Source organism: Chelonoidis abingdonii, chromosome 3 (genome assembly GCF_003597395.2).
Source record: "Chelonoidis abingdonii isolate Lonesome George chromosome 3, CheloAbing_2.0, whole genome shotgun sequence".
Taxonomy (NCBI): Eukaryota; Metazoa; Chordata; order Testudines; family Testudinidae; genus Chelonoidis; species Chelonoidis abingdonii.
The window spans coordinates 189,938,931-189,966,458 of NC_133771.1; the positions used below are offsets into that span (position 1 = coordinate 189,938,931).

The window sequence follows — 27,528 nt, forward strand, 5'->3', positions numbered from 1 at the left end:
GATCCATTGTCTACAGCAAGCACTCTGAAATTCACAACCTCATTGCTCTACCCTCAGACAAGACCATCCCTACTAAAATCTCCATCAAGCATCTTCAAAACTCATACTATCGCACGAGGGAATGGAAACAGATCAACAGAGGCCAGACGATTTGTACCAGAGGCTCTCTTACTCAGCAAGACAAACCAAGAAGGAAAACACAGGACTCCATGGCCATCACATATCAGTCCCTAGCTAAAACCCTCCAATGCATCATTAGGGATCAAACTTCCTGCGGACAATGATTCCCACACTTTCACAGCCTTGGCGTGGCATGCCAGTCCTTGCCCACAGAAAACCTGCCAACCTGAACATATCATCACATCGACCAGTAACTGCAACCGCACCTAGTTTAACCTCATCCGCGTTGTAACCGTACATTAGTAGCAAAAACTCCGATGTCCAACTCGTGCCCACATCGTACGAGTACGGACATCCAACCAAGACCTATCCCACCGTCCACACTCACCGGTTATACACCTGCATGTCACAATGTAATTTCACATCATATCCAGCAATGGCGCCCCTCTGCTATCTACATGGGACCAAAATGGACGTTCATATGGAAAAGAAGATAATATGGAACAATACAGATATTAGAAGCAATATACAAAACTGTTAGGAAACACTTCAACCCCCTCTGACCACTCTAAGCAACCTTAAGTGGCACTCTGCAGCAAAAATCTTCACAACCAGACTTCAAAGAGGAAACTGCTGAGCTTTCAGCTTGATTGCATAATTTGACACATCAGTTAGGATTAAACAAGACGGGATGAATGGATTGTCCAACTACAAATCAGTTTCACCTTCCCTTGGTTTTCACACCTCAACTAGTAGAAGAGAGCTCATCCTCCTGTTGACTAACTTCATATATTCCTTAGCTTGCTTGCATATATATACCTGCCCCTGGAAATTTCCACTACATGCATCCGACGAAGTGGGTATTCACCCACAAAAGCTCATGATCCAAAACGTCTGTTAGTCTATAAGGTGCCACAGGACTCTTTGCAACATTTATTAAAGACATGGAGAAAATTCCCTATGAGGTGTGACTGAAACAACTGGAGCCACTTAGTTTAGCAAAAAGAATAGGAGTACTTGTGGCACCTTAGAGACTAACAAATTTGTTGCAGCATAAGCTTTTGTTGGCTACAACTCACTTCATCGGATCCATGAAGTTTAGCAAGGAAGTGGAAATGAGGGATATTATAGGGGTATATAATAAAATAAATGATATAAAGTAAATTGAATACTCTTTGTTAGACTTGTCTCATAATACAAGATCAGGAGAACATTCCTAGGAACTGAAACGTTTAAAAAAGAGAAAAGGAAAGGTGTTTTTTTTTTAAATAATCCATAATTAACTGTTTACTCACTGCCACAAAATATCAGGAGCCTAGTGGGATTCAGGAAGCCAAGAGATTAAAAGAATTCAGAAAAATCTGGATATTTATAGGGATACTGGGAACATCCTTACAATTACAATAGCCAACAACTAACATATGGAGTTAAGGATGAAATTGCCTTGATGGGCATGTGATTCCGCAATTGTCCATTACTGATTTCTTTCATCTTCCTCTGAAGCATTTGGTACTGAGCACTGCTTGCTTATATGTGATGATTCCTATGTTCCTGTGTGAGATTAGGCCCCTTTTACAATGTCATTTCACAGATCATGTAAAAGGTTGGTGGTAATAAAAATAGCAGTGTACTTTCCGCTCATATTTTGTTAGATCATCTTCTGTTGGAACTGATATCAGTTCAATGAAAAAAAAAACCAGCTTTACAAGATTACAAAATTTTCTATCCTACAATCATTTTTATTCAAAGAGGCTGGCTACTGCCCAAACAAGAGTTTGCAGTAAGTCTCTTCTTAAAAAGAGGTTTCAATAAATTTCCTCAAATCAGCTTTTTAATTTGACAGATTATCAGAATTTTCTGTCAGATAATGCTATATAATAATGTTTCTCTGAGTCTGCAGACAGATTTTCTTCTTTTTTATTTTTTTTTCATCATAGATATCCTGGTAAAATACAAAGGTTCATCCCTTCTTAGACTTGATAGATTCTGTAATTAAATTCAGATTTTGATAAAATATGTGGTTTGGTTGTCATTACTTTATCACAGAAAGTATAACATATTTCAGAGGAAGAAAATATCAAATAAGCAGTTTTCACAAAGAACAGTTATAGAATAGTATAGTAATAGAAGAAACAGATCTGTATTCATTTTTGCTTTATGACAAAGGATGGTAAATATAACTGATTATAGTAATTAGATATGGGGTGAGGGGAAAACTGAAATCCTTAAGAACAACATCAGGGTCCCTGGGGATTGCTGTAATTGTTAGAGGAAATGGGATGAAGGGGGGAATTAAACAGTGCACCCAAGACTCACAGATCTATAAGGAAAGCTTCTGTAAAAGCTAGTCCCACTGGACATATCAGAAGCATCCTAGGAAGACCACTATCTGTTAATGATTTCCCTAAGTCAGACTGCAAAGCCTGAAGTATCAGCCTTTCTTCAGCAGTAATCTGTTTAATGTCCTTACCATCACATTTTCACATTTAATTCGTCATTTCATGATTTACAAAACCCAATAGGGTACATTAAAATTGCTGAGCCAAACCTGGAAGAGTTTCATAAATGAAAAGAAAAATACATTACTAAATATTTTGTCAAATGTTTTTAGTTACCTTATAGCTTTCTTCATATTTTTGGATTCACTTACACACACATATATATTTGGGACACTGATTCTGCAATTATTTGCTTTCTCCATATGAGGGCCACAGGCATCAGGACAAAATTATAGACCAATGCCAATCCCCCAGATGTATTATTTATTTATTTATTTCATGAAATAGTGCTTTATTTCTCTATCCTTTCAGCCTGGCCTCATCTATCTTGTTCACCTTATTCGCATGAGTATTTACGCTGATGGCATTGGGCCTACTTGTGTGAAAAGGAGAATAGATTTGGGGCCTCATTCTGCAAATTTTTGTCACTTAATTGATCATATTGGATTCTGTGTCATCTAAGCACTCATGTAGATAATAATACAAGCTAGCTTTTAGATAGTGTATTTCATCTGTGAAAAGCAGAGCACTTTGCAAAGGAGGGTAAATATCATTATCCCTATTTTCCAGTTGCATCTTTAGCTTGCTTGCTCAATGTTACACAGTGAGTCATAGAACACAGGTCTCCCTACTCCCTGTCTCATGCCTATTCTCCATTGATTTTAGTGGTACTTCTTGTGTGTGAGTAAGGACTTCTTACATTAGTAAAGACTTGCAGCATTAAACCTTTGACCCTAATTCTAGACCACTTACCTAATGGGAGAGCACACAGCTTGCACTGAAACTTATATTAATGCTCCTCCACTGTCAGCCAATAGAGTATGCAACAGAGCAGTATGATAGATGCACTCTTTACCCAAATTAAACATATCACTTTTGTGATGCAGCTAGTTTTTGTTAATTCCTGGAGCAACTGTCAGGTTGCTATGAGACCTGAGCCTTTCTCAGAACAGCACAAATCAGTGCTGTGCTGAGCCCTTCAGCCAAACAATTTCTTATCTAAAATATGAAACACAAAATTAATTAATCTATAATGACATTGTATTTGAGTTGTTCCCCCAGATATGAGGTGTTCTTATTTTGGTCACATTTGTACATGACTCCCTGGTTATATTTTACTGGTGTTGTGAAGTGTGACAGCAGAATGATACCTGAAGTCTTCAGGTCAAGAACTTCTATTAAGCTAACTAATTCAAAAACAGGCAATATAATTCATATCAGAATAGGCAAAATTACACTCTTCTTTATCCCAGATAAAATTTCAAGAGACCTAACCTAAGTTACTCAGGGGTCCATGAAGATATTCATCTCTCACTTGTGTGTTCATGCATATGCGCACCATGCAGCTTCCTCTCTTGTACCGCCACTCTTGACTCTTTTTCTTTACATTACATCAAGCTGCTTCCACTGCAGCATATTTAGTCTAGGCACAGTCTTAAGCCTTGCCAGTTAAGCCAGAAAAGCATATTTTAGAAAGATGACCTCCGGAACCTTTAGTTTACCATGATTTCAAAATGACAACTCCGTTGTAAAAAATTCTGCAGCATTATTTAATCATATTTAATTTAATCATATTAGAAAAAAAATGTGAGCCTCGCTCTTCTTTTTGATCTTTCCAGGAGTAAATTACCTTGATTCAAAGTAAGATATAGTAGTTATTCTGAACTAGAGGGTCATTTTGGCAGCATATCCCACCCATCAGGAAAAAATAGATGGCTTCCGTGATTTATCTGATCTAATGCTCTTATAAACTCAGCAATAGTCTTCTTCTGCATAATGCCCAATCTCCAATAACGTTTATGTAGAGGTTTAACATACACCTGTGTACCAGAGGCACAATTACTACTATTTCTTTACAATCAGTGAACCTGTTTCTGGTCTCTCACCCATGTAAATTGGAGCAACTCAATTAAAGGCAGTGGAATTGCACAGATAAATTGGTGTAATTGAGATTTCAATCAGGCCTATAAACTTTTGTCTTTAGTGCTGCATTAAGTTTAGTGGGCACTAAAAAGTTGAATATGAAACAAAAAGTTGTACATATAAAGGCAAAATTGATTTTTCCCAATACAAAACTGATTAGTAATAATGGGTTACTTTATTTATAACTTCAGGGTTGTAGCTGCCTAAAAGGGAGAGGGATAATTCCAGAAAAATATATATGCTCTGTTCAAAAGGACACACAATGCTAAAGTTTTCATTTAATGATGATTTTATATGGCATGCACTCTATTAAAATATCAGATCATAGGATATAATATTACTTTACAGCTCTTTTAATCCCCAAGTGCTTTTCAGCTTAGAGTCACAGGCCACGTCTACACTACGGGATAATATCGAATTAGCTAAAATCGGTCTAATAAAATTGATATTATAAAGTCGAATGTGAGCGTCCACACTAGGCACGTTAATTCGATAGTGTGCGTCCATGGTCCATGGCTAGCGTCAATTTCTGGAGCGGTGCACTGTGGGTAGCGATGTGGAGAGTTAGCGCTAATTCAATATTAAACAGTTGATTACAAGTTAGTGTGGACGGAAATGGACGTTTATTGGCCTCTGGGGTATCCCACAGCTGCACCACTTACCGCTCTGGACAGCAATCTGCATCGGATGCGCAGGGAGGTAAACAGAAACCCCGCTGAAAACTAGTTGATGACATTTCCCTGTCTTGCCCAGGTTTGGAGCTCTGATTTTCCAAGGCACGGTGTGGGTATGCGAGTTCAATCCAGAAAGAAGCTCCAAGCAGAAACACCTCACGCACTCTCGTGCTGTCTATGCTGAACCATGAACTGCAAAGGCAGGAGGAGAGTAGGAGGCAGCTATGCAGCAAGCGGCGAATGAGAGCGATGAGACATGGGAGCGCTGAATCTCCTAACCCGGGCCCCTGCGTTTTGAGCTACTGCTGGTAATGGGGCAGCTTCTACCCATTGAACGCCGGTTTTTGGACCGTGGAAACAACACAGACTGGTGGACCGCATTGTTTTGCAGGTGTGGGGACGATTCGCAAGTGGCTGCGAAACTTTCGCATACGTAAGAGCATTTCTTTTAAACTTTGTGACTTGCTTCCCCTGCCCTGAAACGGCCTAAATACAAACATGAGAGCAGCCCTCACAGTGGAGAAGCGGTGGCTATAGCCCTCTGAAGCTTGCAACGCCAGATAGCTTACCGGTCAGTCAGGAATCATTTGGAGTGGCAAATTACTGTGGGGGCTGCTGTTGATGCAAGTAGCCAAACGCATATCGTTAAGCTTGCTTGCTACGAAGGTTGTGACTCTGGGAAAACGTGGCAGGGAATAGTGGATGGCTTTGCTGTCAATGGGATTCACCCTAACTGTGGGGGGCCATAGATGAACCCATATCCCTATCTTGGCCAGAGCAGCCAGGGCACCCAGTCGTAAACCGCAAGGCGGTACTTTCAATGGTGCTGCAAGCACTGGTGGATCACAAGGACGTTTCACCAACATCCGTGGGATGGCCAGGAAAGGAGTCATGACGTCTCGCGGTCTTCAGGAAGCACTACTTCTGTTTCAACAAGCTGCAGCAAGGGAATTACTTGCCCAGACCAGAAAAATCACCGTGGGGATATTGAAATGCTGTAGTTATCCTGGGTGACCCAGAGCCTACCCTTGATGCCATGGCTCATGAAGCCATACACAGGCAGCTGAACAGTAGTCAGGAGCTGGTTCAACGACAGGCCTGAGCAACATGCAGGATGGTGGTAGAATGTGATTTGGGCGTTTAAAAGCGGCGTGGCGATCATTACTTACTTGCTCAGACCTCAGCCAAACCAATGTCCCGTTTGTTATTGCTGCTTGCGTGTGTGCTCCAATCTCTGTGGAGTAAGGGGAGACATTTTTGCATAGTGGGAGCTGAGGCAAATTCACCTGGCCGCTGAAGTACAAGCAGCCAGAGACCAGGGCGATTAGAAACGCACAACCTGGAAGCGGTGCGGCATCAGAGAAGCTTGAAAAAGAGTTTTCAGCACGGCAGGGTACGGTGTGACTGCCCTGTGTTGCTTCCCTTAATGAACCTTCCCCCCTTGATTGACTCATTCCCTGTAAAGCAACGACACCCTTCCCCTTTCATTACAAGCTTGCTGACATGGAAATAAAGTCAGTAGTTCGTTTAAAAATCATGTATTCTTTATTAAAATCCATTCTGTTATCATTTAAAAATATGTATTCTTTCTTAAGTCATTCCCTGTAAGCAACCCACCCTCCCCCTTTGGATGTATTCTTTATATTAAAAGTTAATTATAAAAGAGGTAGAGAATTATCAAGGTATCATCTGGCTGCTGTGGTTTTGGAAGGAGGGGAAGGGAAAGGCATTTAAGCACATTTCAACGTTAATTAACAGCCTTTTGCTTGCACTCTCCAGGGGGGTGGAGTAGGCGGGTGCAGAAAGCCTTCCCCCACGATTCTTACATGTCTGGTGATGCGAGGTGAGATATGGGACGTGAGGCGAGCTTTGAGGGTGGTTACCCGGGGCTGCTAGCGGCATCATGGTCATGTAACCTCGCTGCTTCCTGAAGATCCACATGCGCTTGAGGATTCTTGCAGGTATTGTACACGCAGCAGCTCCAGCGTTGCACGATCACCACAGCTGGTATCTTCCTGCCTACACAGCTCGATCTTCCTGCCTAACACTCTGGTATCTGATCTCTCCCACCACTGTCTCAGCTCGAGCGTCTCTCCTATTCCTCCCGTTCACCTGAAAAGAGGAGATGTATCGCAGGCCATCCTTTCCACTCATGTCTGATGGACTCTGTCACTGTGGTTACTTCATGATTCTGAGAACATTTATCTCGAGTTCTCTCCTCCCGCTTATCTGAGCTAGCCTTGGATGGCGTAGGGATGCCGGACAACTGTGCAGCTGCATGGGCATGGGGAGTGAAACAGGGAAGAAAGTATGTAAAAAGATACATTTTACAGAACAATGCTAGTACCTTTCACAGTGAATAACACTATCACCTACGTAGCACATGTGATTCACTACACAGGTCGCATTTGCAATCGTTAAATATCTGTGCCTGTGGCTGTGGTGTTGCTGATCTCACACAGACGCAGGTCCGGGCACCCAACTTCCATGCGGCGTAGGTAAGGCTTTAAAGGTATGACTTCTCCAGCGTTCATATACACAGTGATCTATGATGCCTTGTTCCTGTTAAGAGACACAAACCCAAACCCCTCTCTTCCTCCTCCCCACTGCATGGCGGCTATCATGTAAGATCGCTGCTAATGATCACCCTCCTTCACCCCCCGCACGCGTGGCTGGTAGCTGGGAAGATCTGCTCGCCAAAACGCGGAAAACTAGCCTATCCTTCCTCACCTCCCCCGCTCTGCCCAGTAGCAAATCGCATGCCCCTTTTAATTCCTGAATTTCAACCAGGTTTACAATGGATGATATAACTCTCCTGAGAATACCACGCAGGAATGCAGATCGTATGGTTTCTGGAATGCCAGCAGTGCCCGGGCTAACGCAGCCGTGCTCTGTGAAGCAATGATCCTAATTAACTTGCTACATGCATGGCGTGGAAAGTTTCCTACAATGGTGGACCGATAAGGCTGCCTTGCCCAGAAATCTTCTCATAAGGCTTTTGAGTACCTCCAAGGATCGATTCATGGAGATTCTTTTGGAGATTTTCACTCCATCCCCAGACATGTTAACGAACTTTTCCTGTAACTTTACTGGCTGCGAGTGCATCACAACCCTGATGGCAATGCAGTCATAATCAAACTGCTTTTTTAAACCATGTTTGATATTACAAAGGTACACTCACCAGAGGTCGCTTCCAGGCTTCACTGTCTGGGCTTGTGGCTGGGAGGGTGGGACAGTAATTCTGGGGTCTCAAAAAGCTCTGGCTGTTTGGGTTAACGGAGTGCTGTGTGCTCTCACAAGCTCTTCCTCATCTTCATCTTCCTCATCTCCCCCCGCAAAATCCTACCACGGTTGATATATAACCCCGACGTCTGAATCCAGGGCCAGGGGTGGGGTACTGGTTGCGCAGGCCCCAAAATTGCATGCAGCTCAGCATAGAAGCGGCATGTTTTTGGCCCTGACCCACGACCTTCCTTTGCTTCTCTGGTTTCCTGGTATGCCTGTCTGAGCTCCTTCAATTTTACTCGCACTGCACAGAGTCCCTGCTGTGGCCTTTTCCCGTCATAGACTTTGAAATTCTTTCAAATATTTTTTCATTTCATCTTTTAGAACGGAGTTCTGTTAGCAACTGAATCCTCCCCCATATAGCGATCAGATCGAGACCTCTTGTGGCGGTCCAGGCCGGTGCTCTTTTTCGAGTCTCAGGAACTGCATTGTTACCTGTGCTGAAGCTCTGCGTGGTCACCTGTGGTGTGCTGATCAGAGCTCCACGCTGGCCAAACAGGAAATGGATTCAAAAGTTCGCGGGGATTCGGGTTTTCCTGTTACCTGCCAGTGCCTCATGTGTAGTGCCGCTGCTCTCATGAGTGCCCCTGGCGAAAAATTTCGAAAGCAAAATTGGGATGACCACTTGGGACTGAGTCCATCCCTCCCTTATGGTTTCTAAAATTAGGTACGTCCTGCTAGAATAAAGGGCAAGTATATTAGAGAAACGTGTATCAGAGAGCAACAGCTGCTCCATGTCAGTATTCACGGGGGTGCCCCTGCAACACCGCACCCGTTGCTTGCTCCTCCCCAACTTCCTGGCTACCGTGGCAGTTCCTTCCCCCCCCCCCCCGTTGTGTGCATGGAGTTATAAAGAATGCAGGAAAAAGAAACAGAGACTTGGAGGAAACCTCCAGAGGCTATGACAGTCAAGGCGGTACGGATCTTTTCTTTACACAGGAAAGAGGGGGGCTGATGAATTTTCAAGCCCCCAGTGCTATAGATGAAGACGGTTACCAGCCGTTCTGTACCATCTACTGGGAGTAACCTGGGAGTCATTCCATTTTTACCCAGGCGGCCCGGCCAGCCTCACCTCAGGCCAGCCAGGAGCACTCACCGGGCTGATGGCGACGAACGGATACAGTCATATTGTACCGTTCACAACTGGGGATGGGAGAGGAGCGGATACTGCTCTTCACTCTGCAGCATCGCATCTACCAGCAGCATTCAGTAACACATAGGGTGACATTGAAAGTAGTCAAGAAATGATTTCTTTCCTTTTCTTTCACGTGGGGGGGGGAAGAAACTGAGAGCTGTTCCCTGAACCACGCCAGACACTGTGTTGATCCTACAGACCTTGGAGTCAGCCAAGAATGCTAATACTTTTCAGAGACTGCTGTGGACGTGTGGATGCTGGAGTCCTCAGTACCCCTCCCTCCTCCATGAGCGTCCATTTGAGTCTCTGGCTTCCTGTTATGCTTGTCACACAGCGCGTGTAATCCTGGAGGTTTTTTTAAACGCTTTGGCATTTCGTGTTCTGTAATGGAGTCTGATACAACAGATTTGTCTCCCCATACAGCGATCAGATCTAGTATCTCCCGTACGTCCAGGCTGGAGCTCTTTTTGGATTTGAGACTGCATCACCACCTGCTGATCAGAGCTCCACGTGGCAAACAGGAAATGTAATTCAAAGTTCACGGGGCTTTTCTGTTTACCTCCCTGCTGCATCCGAGTGCAGATTGCTGTCCAGAGCGGTAAGTGGTGCACTGTGGGATACCCCAGAGGCCAATAACGTCCATTTCCGTCCACACTAACTGTAATCCGAACTGTTAATTGAATTTAGCGCTACTCTCTCAATCGGAGGTTCGGGGTGTAGTACAGAAATCGATTTAAAGAGCCCTTTATATCGATATAAATGGCAACGTCGTGTGGACGGGTACAGCGTTAAATCGATTTAACGGCCATTAAACCGATTTAAACGCGTAGTGTAGACCAGGCCACAGTCTTGCCAATTGTCTCATGCAAATTCCCACTGAAGTTGTCTGTCTCTAAGAGAATGTTAAGAATGCACTGCTAATTACTCAAAATCAGGAAATGACAAGGTGTGGGTGCAGAAGCCAAATTTGTAAAGAAAGTATGTAGGTGCAATTTGTGCCCCCCATCCCCCACCAGAAATATTACCCAGTCACATTCATAATCCCAAAGTAGGTGGATGTTTCTTCTAAAATAAGCAGTGCAATAGTTAAATTCTCATCTGCAGGTTTAAGTCAAAGTCTTGTTGAGAGGAATAAGCACCACCTCAAAAGGACTCAGCCAAAGAGAATTCCTCTGTCCCTCTACCTTTGTTACTTGCTATCACTCCATAGGCTGAATGACCATGAATTTTCTGTACACAAATCAAAATGGAGCGGCCTTCTGATTTTATCAAAAATGGGTATTTAATATTTTGTTTTATTGATAGTAGCAACCTACCTTTAATGATCTTCTAAATCTTAAGTGGGTATATTTCAGTCTTAGCCATGAACACTGGGTTCTAAGTTCTAGATAAAATCCTGAGTGTAAATGTTCAGTTTTGTATAAGGGAATAGCAGCATCTATGTGTATGCATTAATAACCATGAGAATAATCAGTATAACTCACAGTTTACCACATTGAAACTGTGCCAGCTAGTTATTGATTTCAAGCCAATAAATTCACTTGAAGTTATGAGTGTGGATCGATGATAGGATATGGTCTTTCCTGTGAGTTCTATATACATTTGTGAAACCAAGAAAGTCATTAATATAATGTTAGTATATTAACATTTTTATCTGTTAATATACTGTCTGGTTGGAGCTATATGTTTATTTAATATTTTATCATAGTTAGCACCAAGCCTTTAAAAATAAAAATACCTAATACTTAAATAGCGTACTGTACCATATTTTAATCATGCATTAGTGCTTTGTGTTAATAAAGATACTTGAATTTATAAAGCAGGGAAGATGGTAATATCCTTACCATCCTAATTTCTTTAACATACTGTGTTTCAATCTATTGTTAAAAAGGTCAAGTAGTTTCCTGAGAGAGAGTGGATTTGTAAATTGTATCAGCAGAGCCATTTTCTTTCACAGATTATTCATTTTCCTATTTAACTTTTGCAAGTATTTTAAGGGAGGAGCAGAGTCCACCTTTTTTTTAAATGCATGCACTTGGAAATGGATTTTGTAAAAGAAAGGGAAAAATTAAAAGGTGATTGCCTACTGCTTAAATATTTCCTTGCAGATTCACAGGGACTTAAATGGTTCAATACTGACTGCTTTCTACTTCAATTATTCATCACAGATTCACTCTGAAAATCAAGCCACTGATTTAAGTGCCTGCATATATTTATGTGCCTAACTTTAGGTTACTTACCTTTGCAATTTAGCTTTACTTGTTTTAATACAGAGTAGCCTCTCCCAAGGGAAAGGATTTGGGGCAAGAGGTTCAGTAATAAGAACCTGTGGACCTTGTATCATCTGCTGGGGGTCAGGGCCTTCTGCATATAAGACCTCACTTTGAGCCCTTCTGCCTTTGCCTCTGGCTCCCAAATAGTCCAGGACTATCTTACTCCTACTGCCCTCTGGAACCACCAGAGGAGGGATCAGCAGCCTGGAGAAGATTTGTTTAGGCTCTGATTCAGCAAAAGGACTATTCACAGGCTTAATGTTAAATACATGTTTAAGTGCTGTGTGAATCAGGGCCTAAATTTCTATTTAAGTGGGTTCCTTGTTCCACTCTTGTTCATAGAATATCAGCGATAGAAGGGACCTCAGGAGGTCATCTAGTTCAACCTCATGCTCTAAGCAGGGCAAATCCCCAGCTAAATCATCCCAGCCAGGGCTTTGTCAAGCCTGACATTAAAAACCTCTAAGGAAGGAGATTCCACTACCTCCCTAGGTAACCCATTCCAGTGCTTTACCACACTCTTAGTGAAAAGGTTTTTCCTAATATCCAATCTAAACCTCCCCCACTGCAACTTGAGACCATTACTCCTTGTTCTGTCATCTGGTATCACTGAGAACAGTCTAGAGCCATTCTCTTTGGAGCCCCCCTTCAGATAGTTGAAGGCTGCTGTCAAATCCCCCCTCATTCTTTTCTTCTGCAGGCTAAACAATCCCAGTTCCCTCGGCCTCTGCTCACATTGGAGTCATATGTTCCAGCCCTAACTCAATTATTTGTTGCCCTCTGCTGGACTCTTTCCAATTTTTCAACATCCTTCTTGTAGTGTGGCCCAAAACTGAACACAGTCCTCCAGATAGGTCTCACCAATGGCAAAAGAGGGGAATGAATCACGTCCCTGCGATCTGCTGGGCACTAGCCACTTATACAGCCCAAAATCCATTAGCCTTCTTGGAACAAGGCACAATTTTTGACTCATACAGCTGCTTGGATCGACTGAACCCCTAGGTCCTGTTTCTGCAGAACTGCTGCCTTACCATTAATCCCATAAAAGTAGCAGTGCATGGAGTTCTAACATCCTACAAGGACTCTGACTGTCCTTGTTGAAGACTTATCAAGATTTCTTTTGTCCAATCCTTGTAATTATTTCTAGGTCCCCTCTGTATCCTATCTCTACCCTGCAGCGTATCTACCCTCCTGGCCAAGTTTAGTGTCATCTGCAAACTTGCGAGGGGGCAGTCCACGCATCCTCCGATCATTATTAAGATATTGGAACAAAACTGAGCCCCAGGACCGAACCACCTGGGCAAATTGCATGATACGGATTTTTTTTGTTCTGCCGCAACTAGACATCGGAGTGCCATGTATACTACTCGTTGAGCCGGAAATTTAGTCAGCTGCTATCCACTTTAATAGTCCATCACAGCACAATCTTCTTTTAAACTTGCCGCAAGAATACTGTGGGAGACATATTCAAAAGCTTTGGTAAAGTCAAGTAATAAAGCACAATCTTATCTCCTTTCCCTCACAAAGAGCCAGTTAGTCTTGTCATAGAAGGCCATTAGGTTAGTCAGGCATGACTTGCTTCGGTGTATCCAAGCGACTTGTTCTGAATTCACTTTCTCTCCGCAAGTGCTTTCAGATGTGATTCCTTGGAGGATCCTGCTCCATATTTTCCAGGAACGAAGTGAGGCCGACTGCCCTTAATTCCCCGGATCCTCCTCTTTCCCTTTTTTAAAGATGGGCACTACATTAGACTTTTCCCAGTCATCCAGGACCTCCCCCAGTCACCATGAGTTTTCAAAGATAATGGCCAATGACTCTGCAATCACATCCACCAACTCCTTTAGCATCCTCGACCCCATGGACTTGTGCTCATCCAATTTTTCTAAATAATCCTGAACCACTTCTTTCTCCACAGAGGCCTGTCAATTTGTATATAAAATTTTGATGGATAATGATGTTTATTTTTAAGCTTTTTTTCTATTTTTAGCTATTTAAATTTTCACAGTTACAGAATATTATTTGAAGGTCAGACAATAATTATTTAATGGCAGTAGATGTTGAGATTCAAAAAAGTTAAATACTTCTAACCATTAAAACACAAAATACACAAAAGTAAATATATTTAAATCAAACTCTAATAAGTTCTCAAGCACCATTTTTCTTAGTTAGCCAATCTGTAAATTTTGATTATTATTGATGGGAATATTTTTTCATCGGTTTATGTGTGTACGGTGAAATTAACTATTACTAACATTTACTGATAAAAATGTCATCCTTCCAAGCATAATTACAGGAGAAGAAGTTTTAACATGGAAATTCAGGCCATTTCACTGTGATAGCTTCCAATGTTGTTTTTAATACAAATCTCAAGTCAAAATAAAATGTCCATGCTCTCTAATTCCCAAGCTTCTGAGGCCGTTTCTAACTTCCCCTTGCTCCCTGCCCCTTCTCTCCTCCCCCTCCCCCCCCTAAAAAAAAGTCTGAAATGAAGCATAAACATTTTCAAACCAAAATCTTGTCTGGGAAAAATTACAGTGAGGTGAGGAATTTCAAACAAGCTTTGCAGAGTATGTCTAGGTATATTCCTATTGAAGGAGCCAGTGCTGAACACCTATGTAAGATGCCTAACACCTACCTAAGGAACCAGTGCCTAACACCACTTTGCTGTGGTAGCTCCCACCTGGGTTGCTCACAAACAGTCTGACAGCATGCGGATCATACCCTGAGTGTCTGTGCCCAGCCACAACCGTGGTCTAACAGTTCTGACCCTAGCAGCCTTTCAGCAAACACCAGCCACACTCTGGCTTCCAGCAAACTTGATTTCTACTTGCAGGGTGACCCCAACACACTCCCAGTTTGAAATTTTCCTCCAAAATATGTATGCTGCATGGTCCAGTCCCTCCAGGATAGTTCAGGTCCATTTTAAGTCCATTGCCCCTGTAAGGGAACAATAGCCAACCATTTGCTTCTTTAAATGGAGTTATCACACTGCCCGGTTTAATCACAACACTGGATGAGTTTGATCAAAGAATAAAGCAAGTTTATTTAACTACAAAGAGAGATATTTTACGTGAGTACAAATAGAAGGCATTAAAGTCAGAAATGTCACTAAAGATAACATGCTTTTCAGTGCTACAACTTAACAAACTAGACTTGATTCAAGATCAAATCTTCACCACATGCTCCCAGCAACAGGGCTGACCAAATTTCAAGTCAAGATCTCTCCCAAAGTTAAATGGCTATTTCCTTTGCCTTCTTAGTAAAAGAGAGAGAGCGAGAGAGACTTTGGGGTGTTTTTGCCCCTCGCTTTATAGGCCAGTCCTCCTTTGAAATTCATTTTCCTGAGGTTTATCCTGAGATAAAGTTCATTCCCACTGTGAGAATGTCTTGTCCTTTGTCTTCAGGAAACAGGTTTGCCCACTCCCCAGACCTCTCCAGTAACCACATTTCAGTTATAATTTCAGCTTCTACAAACCCTAATAATCTATCATTCTGTGATTCTATGACATTAGTTACTTACATTACTGAAACTTTATACCAAACATTACTTATACTTTACATTATATGTAAAGTTATACTAATATACTAATAACTTTACATATCATGTTGCTACATACATTTCATCATGATATTACTGATCAGTGAGTTGTTAGTTTTCAAATGATACCTCACGAGGCATATTTTGTACAATACAATAGTGTGCAGGGTCTGAATACGGGGATGCATTCACTCACAGTAAGGCTTACAAGTAAATGAGAACCAAATTACTATACACAGGGTATAATTCAGGACAGAATTTAGCCCAAAAGCCCTCGTCCACCAGCTGCTCTTTGTGGACAGATCCCTCCCTGACAATAAGGCTTCTTGAAGGCTGTGAAGGGGTTCATCTGCGTGGAGCAGCTTGCAGAGTTGAGGCCTAAATGTATATCTTTAATCAGACTGATAAATATTTCCTTAGTTGCAAATGCCTTCTCACAGATGAAAAAAATTAATCACACTTCATAAAATATATCAGAACTGTAGACACCACACATGAGCTGATATGGAAAATGTTACTGGCATTTTTTTTTTTTTTGGTAGGAAACCAGCATTATTTCACTGGTTGCAGATAAAAGTAAATCAATACTGGGAGTCAACCCATAGCCATTATGCCATTGCATGGTGGACTGCTCATTATAGTACTTCAGTACTAAAGCACTCCTCTGGTTTTAGCTTACTGAGCATCTGTTTCTATTATTTACAGTTTCTGTTGCTATACCTTGCCAAAAGCATTAAAAAAGAGTGTGTACAAGTTTAAACCTTTCCATTTGAAACAGATTATTCTTTTATACTAAAATATCTGGAAGGCATAAATATACAAATTGAAATGCCACTGTTAGACATAGCTGAAAGTCTAAAGCTTGCTTTGGCCAAAGGCTAGTTCTTTTGCTGTGCTGCTGACATGGAACAGATTTTTATCTTCTAAATGCCATTTTCTATCATTATGGGTGCCTTTGGCTTTTTACTTTGCAAGGACTTGTCCAAGTAATGATCTCTCTTTTGTTGTTTCAGTTGGCTTGTGTGTAATCATGCATAACTCTTGGAGAATGAGCTGACACAGTTTAGGACAGATGTAGTGATTGTGACAAAGCACCTGTATGGTCCAGTGCATTGGGGAATAATGGTGTCTAACTCACTACCATTAACATGCATCTTGAAAGAAAATAGAATTGACATTTATCATTTTCCCAATTGCATCCACTTTATCCCATTCCCTGTTAGCTAGGGTTGATTATTTTGGATTTCTTTTGATTTTTATGTCACTAATCATGTAATGATAGGGAAATTACCGTATGCCTTATGTGTCTGCACTAATGTTCACAGAACCCTGTGTTGCTTCCAAACATAGTTTACTAGACCAGTTCAACTGTAGTAGCTTTATTTAATACAACTAAGGGCCAAATTCTGTTCTCACTTACAAACTGTGCAACCTGAGAGCAGAATGTTTGCCATTAGGGATTAATTTTTCCATTTGAAATTATTTTATGTTATGATCCAGAAATAATGTATGTGTGTGTGTGTGTGTGTATATATATATAAAATAATAAATTTCCCTCTCACACCTATGGGTGAGTATGGTGCTTCCCAACCTTGGGTCCTGCTACCAGAGGCCTGGGAGTTTGAAGTTCTGCCGCAGTATCTTAGCTGTTTCTAGTCACTGCATTCTTCTGGACAGAGAAGCTCTGATGATTTCTGGGGCATCTGTTGTGACCACTCACACAGCTTAGCGAGTCACAGCCCCAGTTTGCTCCTACAACCACTGGGACGCATTTGGCCTTCACTTTCCCATCCTTCTACCTAGTCCTCTCTTTCAGGACCCTGGTACTTCTCCAGGCTTCTCATATTCCTTCTTGCCTGATGTTTGTCTGTCACTTGCACTAGCTAATCTTATCACCCACCGCTGCTTCTGGTCATTTTCTGTTACCCGATTTGCTCGGATTTGGCCAGGATACTTGGCCCTGTCGCGTCTGGATCTTGACAGTCCACTAGAACTTAAGCGCCTGCCTTCTCCACAACAATCTTCTGGGAATCTCCCATTCTGAGTCTTGCGGAGTTCTAGCCCTACACTGTGACAGTTGTTCCTGTACACAATGCCAGCCACTTGGTTGTGCCGTTCAGTGTATTGCTGTTCCTGCTGCATCTACATTCCTGCCACTATGTGTTGGATGTACTGGTCTGATGGCCTCTCCTGCAACAGTCCTGCACCTGGGTCCTCTCTAGTGTGTCGGATAGACCCTGCGTTCAATGGATCTTGGTGCTTCAGTAGTGCCTGTCCTTAGCTGCTATGATAGTGCCTTCAGTGCGTGCTTTAGTCCAGCCCTTTCTAGCCACTGTAGATTGTCCTCAATGTCGACCACCTCAGCATCTGTCGATGGTACATCCATCAAGGTCTTGTCTTGCCATAGACTGGTTTCTGACTTGGTCTCCTCCCATTGTCTCTGCTGCCTATCAGGCATTTCTCTCAGCAGCTCCATCTTTGGGCCATCTTACTGATGTACTCCTTGACTGTTCGGGTTTCGTCCAGGAACAGTGGCTTTACGCTACCAATGCCCGCCCGCCTTCTTTCGGGACTGGTAAAGCTCTGGTGCACTGGATTGGGTGGAACCTCCGCGCAATTGTGATGGAAGCTTTCCGGGTCTTCACATCGGCAGCCTCCCATGTCCTCCTTTGGCCAGCTCACTATACCGGCAGGGTATCTGATGACCGGCAGGGCGTATCTGTTGATGGCATGGATCTTGTTCTTCCCACTGAGCTGGCTCTTCAGGACCTGTCTTATCCTTTGGTGATACTTGGATGTTGCTGTCTTCCTTGCCTCCCCATCGTGGATACACACACAAGTCTCCTAATTAAGTATAACTGTATTACAAGTGCTAAGGACAGAATATGACACAATTATTAGAGGGTTGTTGCTTGTATTGTTAAATTGTATTATGATCAGTGAAAAAAATATTAAAAGTTGCATACATGTATATGTGTGTGTATATATATATATACATGTACGTAACTTTTAATATTTTTTTCATTGATCATAATACAGTTTGACAGTACGAGCAATAACCTTCTAACAATTGTGTCATATTCTGTCCTTAGCACTTGTAATACAGTTAAACTTAATTAGGAAACTTGTGTGCCGTTAATAAGATCTTTCTTACTTACTGATGACTTCTACTTGAATACGAGATAATCGTGGGGACGCTGATTGATAGGAACATAAAATAAGAGTTGAACACAATGTTTCTCATTTGCTATTGTTAAGTTATATAATGTGAGTATTATTTCTGTCAAGTGACATTCTGTATAACAGCTCTCTGCCAATGTGAAATGAGATTGCTACCCGGGTGACATTCCATTATCATGTTTGGTGGTTACTATCTCAATCCTAGCTAATTTTAAGGACAATAGGTTTGAAATAGCCTTTGAAGACAAGGATGATGTTATTCTTTGCTTTTCAGCTATTGAAAAACTTTGAATAAGAAACAGTCTGTAGCTGAGTTATGGATAAAATCCTATAGGAAAGGCAACCTTCTGTGGTGTGACATTATGATTTAGAAACAGTCCAGAGTCCTAATACCTTAGAGAACTGCAAAATGTCACTCAGAGGATGATGTGGGACATGGTACTGTACTTCTAACAATTCATTTTTTATACTTTAATCTTGCTCCTTAATGATTCCTATCGATTTTGCTGCTTATTTTAGCACCAGCCATACAACATTAGCTTCTTAAATGCTGCACAGTCAGTACAAAGGATCTTTTTAGAAAGCTTGATAACATAATCTGACCTTTAATTTATCAGACTAGGCCCTATGTTTTCTTATCTCATTGTTGCTTTTCATCATCTCTCGCTTGCTTTTGATATAATACACCAACCTCTGAAAACTAAGGTTTGAGCTCTAAACAAACAAAGGAAGATATCACATAATTGATGAAACATGACTCAGGAAGAGCACACTGTTACTTTAATCACTAATTAATCCAGTGGAAAAATATCAAAATCAAAACACACACCAGAAGGTGGCTGGTTTGAGCCAAAGAGGCTGCCACACCTCATAGCAATGTACCAAAAGGTTAATAAGAGTTTGCAGTGATGACATTTGAAATGTTTAAAAATATGGTCTAAGATGAGGGCCCACTTCATATGCAAGCATGAAGCAAAGAGCCTGTAGGTGAACATAAGAAGTTAAAGTACTATTTGTAGGGTCAGTGGTGGTGATATTGAATTGCAACCAAGTGACATATCTCATTGTTTCAGTATGTCAAATAACTGGGCACATTTTCAGCCCAATCTGATTCTTTGCTTTCTGCTGAGTAGTGTTGTGTAGTAGTTTTTTATGCGGCCAAAAAGCCATTGTATTCCACCCCAGAGGTGGCTGTATTTCACTATGGTGGGTGAAGTAATTTCTGTTTAGGTATCTATTGTTCTTTATCAAGCATTTGGGGATGCTTTAGGGTGAAAAGCACCATAGAAATCTGGTAGGATTTCTATGTCCTGCTTGTCCCTTGAATTGTCTCTGCTGGCTGATTGACAGGTCAGAATACTCTGATAGGAAATTGGTAAAATCAAGGGTGGTACTGCTTTTAGTTTTGCAAAATCCTAATTGATAAGGTTTTGGTTTTGCAATATCATGAATCTTTGGGCACAGAATTCTGTTTTACCTGAATTGCTTCCTAAATGTCTCAGGGAAGGAAGGCATTTGGATAATTGGAAAGGATTTAGACAGCCTCTTTATTAAAATGATATATTCTTGAGGGTAAAGCACCAAAAAGAGCAAATTCTGAGCACTCCCCTTGCCTGGAACACACAACTAAAGCACTAGTCAGAGGTTAGTGCTGGTGATACATTCATATGTTTTCACAAATCATAGGGAATTATGGCACTAAATAAGTAAATGGAGGGGAAACATCCTTCAATATCTTATTTTCTAGGTGTGTTTTTAATTTGAAATATCTGATAGACATTGTAGTGTCTATAGTGCATCCTATCTGGCTATTCAGCATCAATACATGTGGCTCTCTTTATTAAATTGTTCCATTGAACAGGGCTGTATAGCATGATCATGGAGTTTGAGAGCTCATGCTAATGAATTCAGAGTGAAGACTGGTCCATCTGATATGTAGTTTTTTTAAAATGTATTTTATGTGTCTGTTTAGGCCCCATCTATAGCCACCTGCTGGTGTTTTATTTTATTCCATCTATTTACTTAGGGCCAGATTCTGACATTTTTACTCATACTGAATAGATGAGTGGTTCCATTAGCTTCAATGGGGCTACTTGAGGAGAAAGATACTATTCTAGGTGAGCAAGCATTTTAGAATTTGGACTTTATTTATTTGCTGCACTTGCTTTAACTAACTTTAGAGCTGCTTGTTCCTTGAATTGTCTCTGCTGGCTGATTGACAGGTCAGTTCAAGATGGCCGACAGGAAGAAACATTATATCCTAGAGATGTGCATCTGCTTTCCCTTAAGCCTTGGAGAAAAAGGAAACTTATCTCTTGGATACATAGCTTTCAGTGCCTGAGGGCAGACAGGGACCTGACAGTTTCAGGAAGAGACCACATTAACTTTAGGAAGCTATGGGGCTAGCTGAGAATATTAATTAGATCCCCCCGAATGTTGTGTGCAATCATGCAATTGCATTGGAAGAAGCCGGTGTGTGGAATAACTAAAGCATGTCCCGTGCTAAAGGACCCAATCCTGCAAACATTTACACAGATGAGTAACTTTGCTCACTAGGTCAGACTCATTGACTTCACTAAATTAGGCTCAAAAAAGATAATTAAATTTTCATCTGAATCCTAGTAAGCCTTTACTGAATTTCCATGAGCTGGCGGCTGCTTGCAATGCACTGTGTTCTGAATATACCTTACAGCAAGCACCCAATTTCCATTGTTATAATAGCATTGAATGCATAAATATATGTTTTTTTTTCAAATCTTGTAATATTGCACCTGCTTTGTTGTCGGCAGAGTCACATGTAAGTGCAGTGTTACCATGTGAGTTAATGTGACTGCCAGTGTTACAATTTTAGGTTCATACCACATAGTTAGACACTTGTGCCTGCAATTGATAGTGCTTGCAATATCACACCTTCTTTTGTTTGTGGGTGTCAAATTATAGATGCACAATGAATTGTGAATGTGAATTTTATTACAGATCAGATAGCTAGAGGTTTAAAATTTATTCTTTGCATCCTCAGTTGATTGTAGCCATGATGGCTAAATTAGTAGCTGGATTTAAACACCTTTGAAAATCTAACCCATATTTTAATAATCAGGATAACTTTAGCACAAGCTATCAGTGGCCATCACTAGAGCATGGCCCCTGTCCCATAGGCTAGCCCCGTAACTGTATTGAGCATCTTATACACTGGGGGCTGAGAGACTTTTTCAGGAGACTGCCATGGATCCACCATTACCCCTTTGTCATGCCCCTCAGCTTTTTTCTGACAGATTTTCCCTTTTGTGTTAGCTGAACAGACAATATCAGTCTCAGCCCTTATTCTCCTAGTCATCCCACTGGTGTCAGATGAGCTTTGCCACAAGACCCAGGCACTTAGCGAGCAAGTCAAGGATTTCGTGTTTCCAAAAAACAGTGATAGGGTTCATATTTCTCTTTATAATCCCATTTTATTTATTTGCCTTGTAGTTCACTGTAATTAATAGGGTGAATTTGTCTGACAAGTAACGGGCTTTTACAAAGAAACAAAATTTTCTCTACCCTTTAAGTTGTTCTTCACAGACTCTCAATTTTCAGCCTTCTTACTTATTCTCTTTCAAGGATGCTGCTATTTTGCATCAATAACTGACACCTTTATTTCAGAGAACAAAATAGAATTACACTTCAGCACTGAAAATATAATAAATCGGAAGGAGATAAAATACACATTAGTGAAGTTCACATAGTCAGCCTGTCCCCACTGACCTGTAGATGCAAAGGCATGATTAAAATTTTTTGGATTCCTTCTTCTCAATCTCACCACAAGATTTAGATATGATGGAAAGTTTTGACCTTTGTTGCTCCTCTCTGCTTACCTTGATTCTTTGAAATTACTGTTATTCCCTTGAAGTCTACCTGTTCATACAGAATTAATACACTACAGTGTGACAAAATATTGTGTATTTGGTAGAAGAATTAAGCCATCTAGAATTCAATCAGACTGGACAATGTCACAGTGCATACTTTGAGAGGTCATTTTTCTCCCCTATTTTTATCAGAGAAGTCTCACCTGTATCAGCAAGACATTTTATGCTAGATATTCAAAGACCTATCTAAAATTAAAGTTTATGCACATAAATTATTCCAGTGAATTACTGTTGAAAAGCATTTCTTCAACATTTCTTAATGCTTATGAAGGCTCACAGGTATAAAAACTCAAAGCCAGAATTCTATTTAGATAATAATAGCATGCAAATAACTTTATTTGGGAATTTACTTGCTGATTTAATTCAATGTTGTTCAGTACACCAGTAAACAAAACTACAAACAAATATGTCTGACTTTTTTTAGATAAATGCAACTGGGGAAAACAATGTTTCAGACTGTAACATGTTTCCTATCAGATGGTTACATTTGTATAGCATTGTTTAGTTCAGGGGGATTTATCCCAGCTCAGACTCTGACCCTAACTGTTCAGCAAGAGACATTTGATAAACAGATGCGTATCCATCACTATTTTTATGTCCGATTTTTATTTTGTTTTTGTGCTGTTTTCATTTCATCATTTGTAACTGTCTTGATTGATTTCATGGTGTCTTTTTTTTTTAAATTTACTGTTTGAGTCACCAGTATATGTATTAATTATTTTAGCTCTAAACCTATGCACTCTCCATTAAACTGAAGTTTGATAAGTTCCACACTATTTCCCTTTAGCCCTTTGTTTTGTAATATCTGCTAAGAAACCTTAAACTAATCTAGTAGGGCCAAATCAAAATACATTTGACTATGTACTTTTACTCTTTTGAGAGATGACCTAAAGTAATCAACAATCATTTTTATATTTGACTTTTACAAGGCAAATGGTTATTACCCTGCTTTTCATTTGTGTTTAGCTCCCAGAGTGCATGGCTGCTGCAGATAGGTTACAGCATAATTTGCAGATCATACAACATGATAATAGGATACAGTGTTTCACCCACTGTATACTGCTAAGATTTTAAAATGAAATAAGCTTTTAGAAAGCAAGTTAAAAATAAATGAGTTGGTATCCACCTTCCATTAAACGATATCCAGTGTATGTCTGCCCATATTATAAAATTCCAAATGTTTCTTCATTAAGGCTTTTACTCACATTGGGGAACATTTACTCACATAAAATGTCCCATGGAAATGAATGAGACTGTTTGATGAGTAAAGACCAATCCAGCTTCATGAGAGTCTTTGATTTGACTTTATTGGGAGGTGAATCTGGTCTTAAGTGTTCACAACCTTCAATTTTGACAATCTAACCTTTATTACAAGTGATTTGGTAGAATATTTTAAATGTATAAATGGTGGGAGGTTTTAAGTGTGGAAGCAAGGGAAAATTCATGAAAATAGGTTATAATTTCACTGATTTAGTTAATCAGTTGATAAGGCATCTATGAAAACCATGTAAGCAGCATTCAAAAATGCCAAACATAAGCAAGGATTAAAGAAAATTCAGCTAGGTCAGATATATGAGAGAACATCAATCAATACGCCATTACTATGAAAGATGAAAAAAATGGAGATGCAGAAAAACAGACAGACAGAAGAAATTAATCCACATGCCTTTTTCCACATGTTGCTCACATGAGGCTTCATCAGATATTCCTTGAACATCTCCAACTTCCACTGAAGTCATGGGGAGTTTGGGGTATACAAAGAATGCAGCTTCAGGCCCAGGATGAAGAGCTGGAATGTTAAAAGGTTACAATCAGGAAGAAATTCCACTTTTTGAATGTCCGCAACAGCATGAAGATAAGTTATGAAAGTAAAATGCAATCTTTTGCTCTATAGCATCCTTTCTTTGGAAACATTTTAAAAGAAAAAAACAGAAGTGTTTTGTACAAAAAGTATTTGAAGTCACAGGAGAATAATATGTGGATGTGTTTTCTTCGAATATCAGAGTGTGTATAGACGTTTACATGGCATAATGAAAAGAAGGTAAAGAAGGGGGATAATTTCTAAAACATGATACTGTACATTCAGCCACACTGAATGATAACCATGTTAAACTGTACAAAGCAGACAGGGAGCATGGTAAGTCATAGCCTGTTTTACAGAAGAGGAGAATAAATAAACCAAAATTACTTGTTGGAATGGAAACTGATTTTTTTTCCAGGGCTACAGTAAAATCCAATCCTTCACTTTATGAATGTTGCTGTTGATTTCATAGATATTGCTTACCTGAGTAAAGGTTAAGGGACTGGGTGCTTCAATTTGGATAATATTTTTCATTGATAAATTGCAGTAAGATCCTGCCAGGTACTGAGCTTCAATTCGAGGTGTTGCACACCTCTGAGATTAGTGCTTTATATCTACCATTTCAAACACAGGGCTTAATCCTTCTCCTGCTGAAGTCAATAGAAGTTTGCACATATAAATCAATAAGTACAAGTATGGAACATGACTCCAGTTAGGAATGACTGTCTTTTAGTCTTTTGGATTTGCTCACTTCTTTGGTACTTAAACTGATGTGTTTCTATCAATGCATGTGGCACAAAGGTATTGCCAATCTAAACAAAAAGCACTTTATATTGAAGAAATTTTTTGTACAATAGTATAGAAATTGATAAAATGTTTCTGATATACCTTATATAATGAAAACATACCAATCAATTATTATAAATAAATATTCTAGGCAATCCTCAAATTATCTGTAGCAGGCTGGTATATTTCTAATCATGTGGGGCCATAGTCTGCTGCAGAGCTCTATGGCAGAGCTCTCGCTGAAAGCAAAGGGAATTCTCTGTGCAGAATGGGGACAGGAAAGGTTTGCAAGTTAGAGAAGTTTATACTTCACAGTCTCTCCTTCTGGCTAGCTCTTAGCTTATGAACTCCTGCTAAATATGGCTAAAGTTTTAAACACCTCACATTTTGGATACAGGATTATTATACACAACCACTGAAGTCACTTTTGTCAAAGCCTTAATGTTCCTTAGTAAAATATGTTGTCGCTGGGCTCTGTTAAAATGTAAACATAATGGATTTGTTCTCTATCACATATTTGAACTTCTGGAATTTATTTAAATCAAATGAATGAGAATGTATTTTTTTTTACCAGAAAATAAGTTTTGTCAGGTATATTTCTATACAGCAGATGTAAGTGTACCATAAATGTTGGTTAAGGCTTGTGTTCTTCTTCTTTAAATGACTAACCTGGAGAAAGAGGTTGGATGTCTTTTGAAAAATAAATCTGTTTCACCTGAACATGTTTAACTAGTTAATAAGAAACATCAAAAAAGACAAAACCCTGAAGTCAATGATCATTTTTTGTAAAGCCATTATATGATGTATAAATTTGTTTTTTGGGTCTGTCTATAACATAAGTTTAATAACCTAGCTCAAATGAAGATTTCTAATTTTCAATTAACATAGGAATAATTTTGTTTGCTAAAATAAAATAAATGAATGAATGAAAAGTCTGAAACATGAAATGTTCTAGGTACCACTTTTTAAAATTCTAAATTTCAAAAAATCATGTGGCAACTGTATAGCTCAAGCTTTAAGTATTAACTTTTAACCTTTGACCTTACAGATTTTAACCAATGAAATGTCTCTTTAAACTTTAAAGGAAACAATGATAACGAGCGCCTGGCGATTGCTAGACAGCGAATTCCATATCGACTTGGTCGAGTAGTTGATGAATGGCTACTCGACAAAGGTAAAAAACATTGATTAAAACTTCAAATAAAAAAATAATTTGAACATAACCAAGTAGTACTTCATTGTAACACTAATAAACATAAAAATAAATTTTGAGTAAAACTAAATTAAAAACAAATTTAAAACAGTAAATGTAGAGAGTAATATTTGCATACCTTGTATAATAATTTCTACACATTTTTAGAAGTATCAGCTGTTTAATAATCTTACCCTGTTAACTTAAGGTTAAAGGGACTGTTAAATATAATCCACTAACTCAATCTATGAAGGTACTCATAGCAAACATTAACCACAAATTATAAATCATTCATAGATTATATTACATGTTCCAGCATCTAAATTATTAACTAAAAATATATGTAGTTATGATATGTTCATTATGGTCCTGAAAAAAAAATCTTTGTTTAAACTGTAGGTATCTTAAATAGTGGGCACTATGAATTGCCAGTCAAAATGAAGTCCCTTTAACGTTTACAATCTTCTAAGGGGATTTTGGAACAAACACTAATTAAAACAGAACTTAAAGTTGTGTGCATGCTTATATTAGCAGAAACCAATCTGCTAAAGTAAATATTCTGTTTAATAATAATGGTACTGTTGCTGAGGATTTCTCTGTTTAATGGAATTGTGCCATGATTTCTCCATTGGTATGTGTATCATTCCTGAAGCCGCTTTTACATCTAAAACTTTTTTTATTTTAATTGATAGCCTTGCTGAAAGCCAATCAGACATCTTTTTTTGAATTCTTTGTCTCTGAGATACTCAGTATGAACCATGCATTTCTTTTCAGTATTTATGTTGGAGGAAAATAAACATTCAAATGTGAAAAGGAAACATTAGTTTATACACTTACGTATAGACATATGACAGATATCTGAATTACTGCATTAGAACATATTCATTAAAATTAGACTTCATTTGACTTAGTAAAAAGGTTTGCACAGACACACACACACACACACACATGAACCCATGTGTGTGTGTGTGTGTGTGTGTGTATATATATACATGTCTTTGTAATAGATATATATATATATACACACACAGTTACGTAAAAAGCTATAGTGCAAGTGTTATATTGGTGTGGAAAATCCTTGAAATGTTGACAGTCTTGGTGGATGGTGGAAAGTAGTTTTAAGGAATTAGAAACTTTGCATTCTTGACACACATATAAAAAGGCAAAATGTAGTTAAAAGAGAGGACAATCTCATTCTTATTTGCAGCACTAAACAAA

At 39.7% G+C, this 27,528-nt stretch overlaps 1 protein-coding gene across 26 annotated transcripts in view; it reads left to right on the top strand.

The window, feature by feature from the left end:
• Positions 1-27,528, top strand: part of NRXN1 (neurexin 1) — a 1,354,235-nt gene that overhangs the window by 1,160,395 nt on the left and 166,312 nt on the right. For 15 of the 26 annotated variants that reach the window (XM_075064378.1, XM_075064379.1, XM_075064384.1 and 12 more), the window contains one exon: positions 26,203-26,292. The exons of the other annotated variants lie outside the window; for them this stretch is intronic. In XM_075064378.1, the coding sequence (XP_074920479.1) occupies positions 26,203-26,292 (90 nt within the window). The remainder of the gene's footprint in view (positions 1-26,202; positions 26,293-27,528) is intronic. 26 annotated transcript variants of the gene reach the window in all.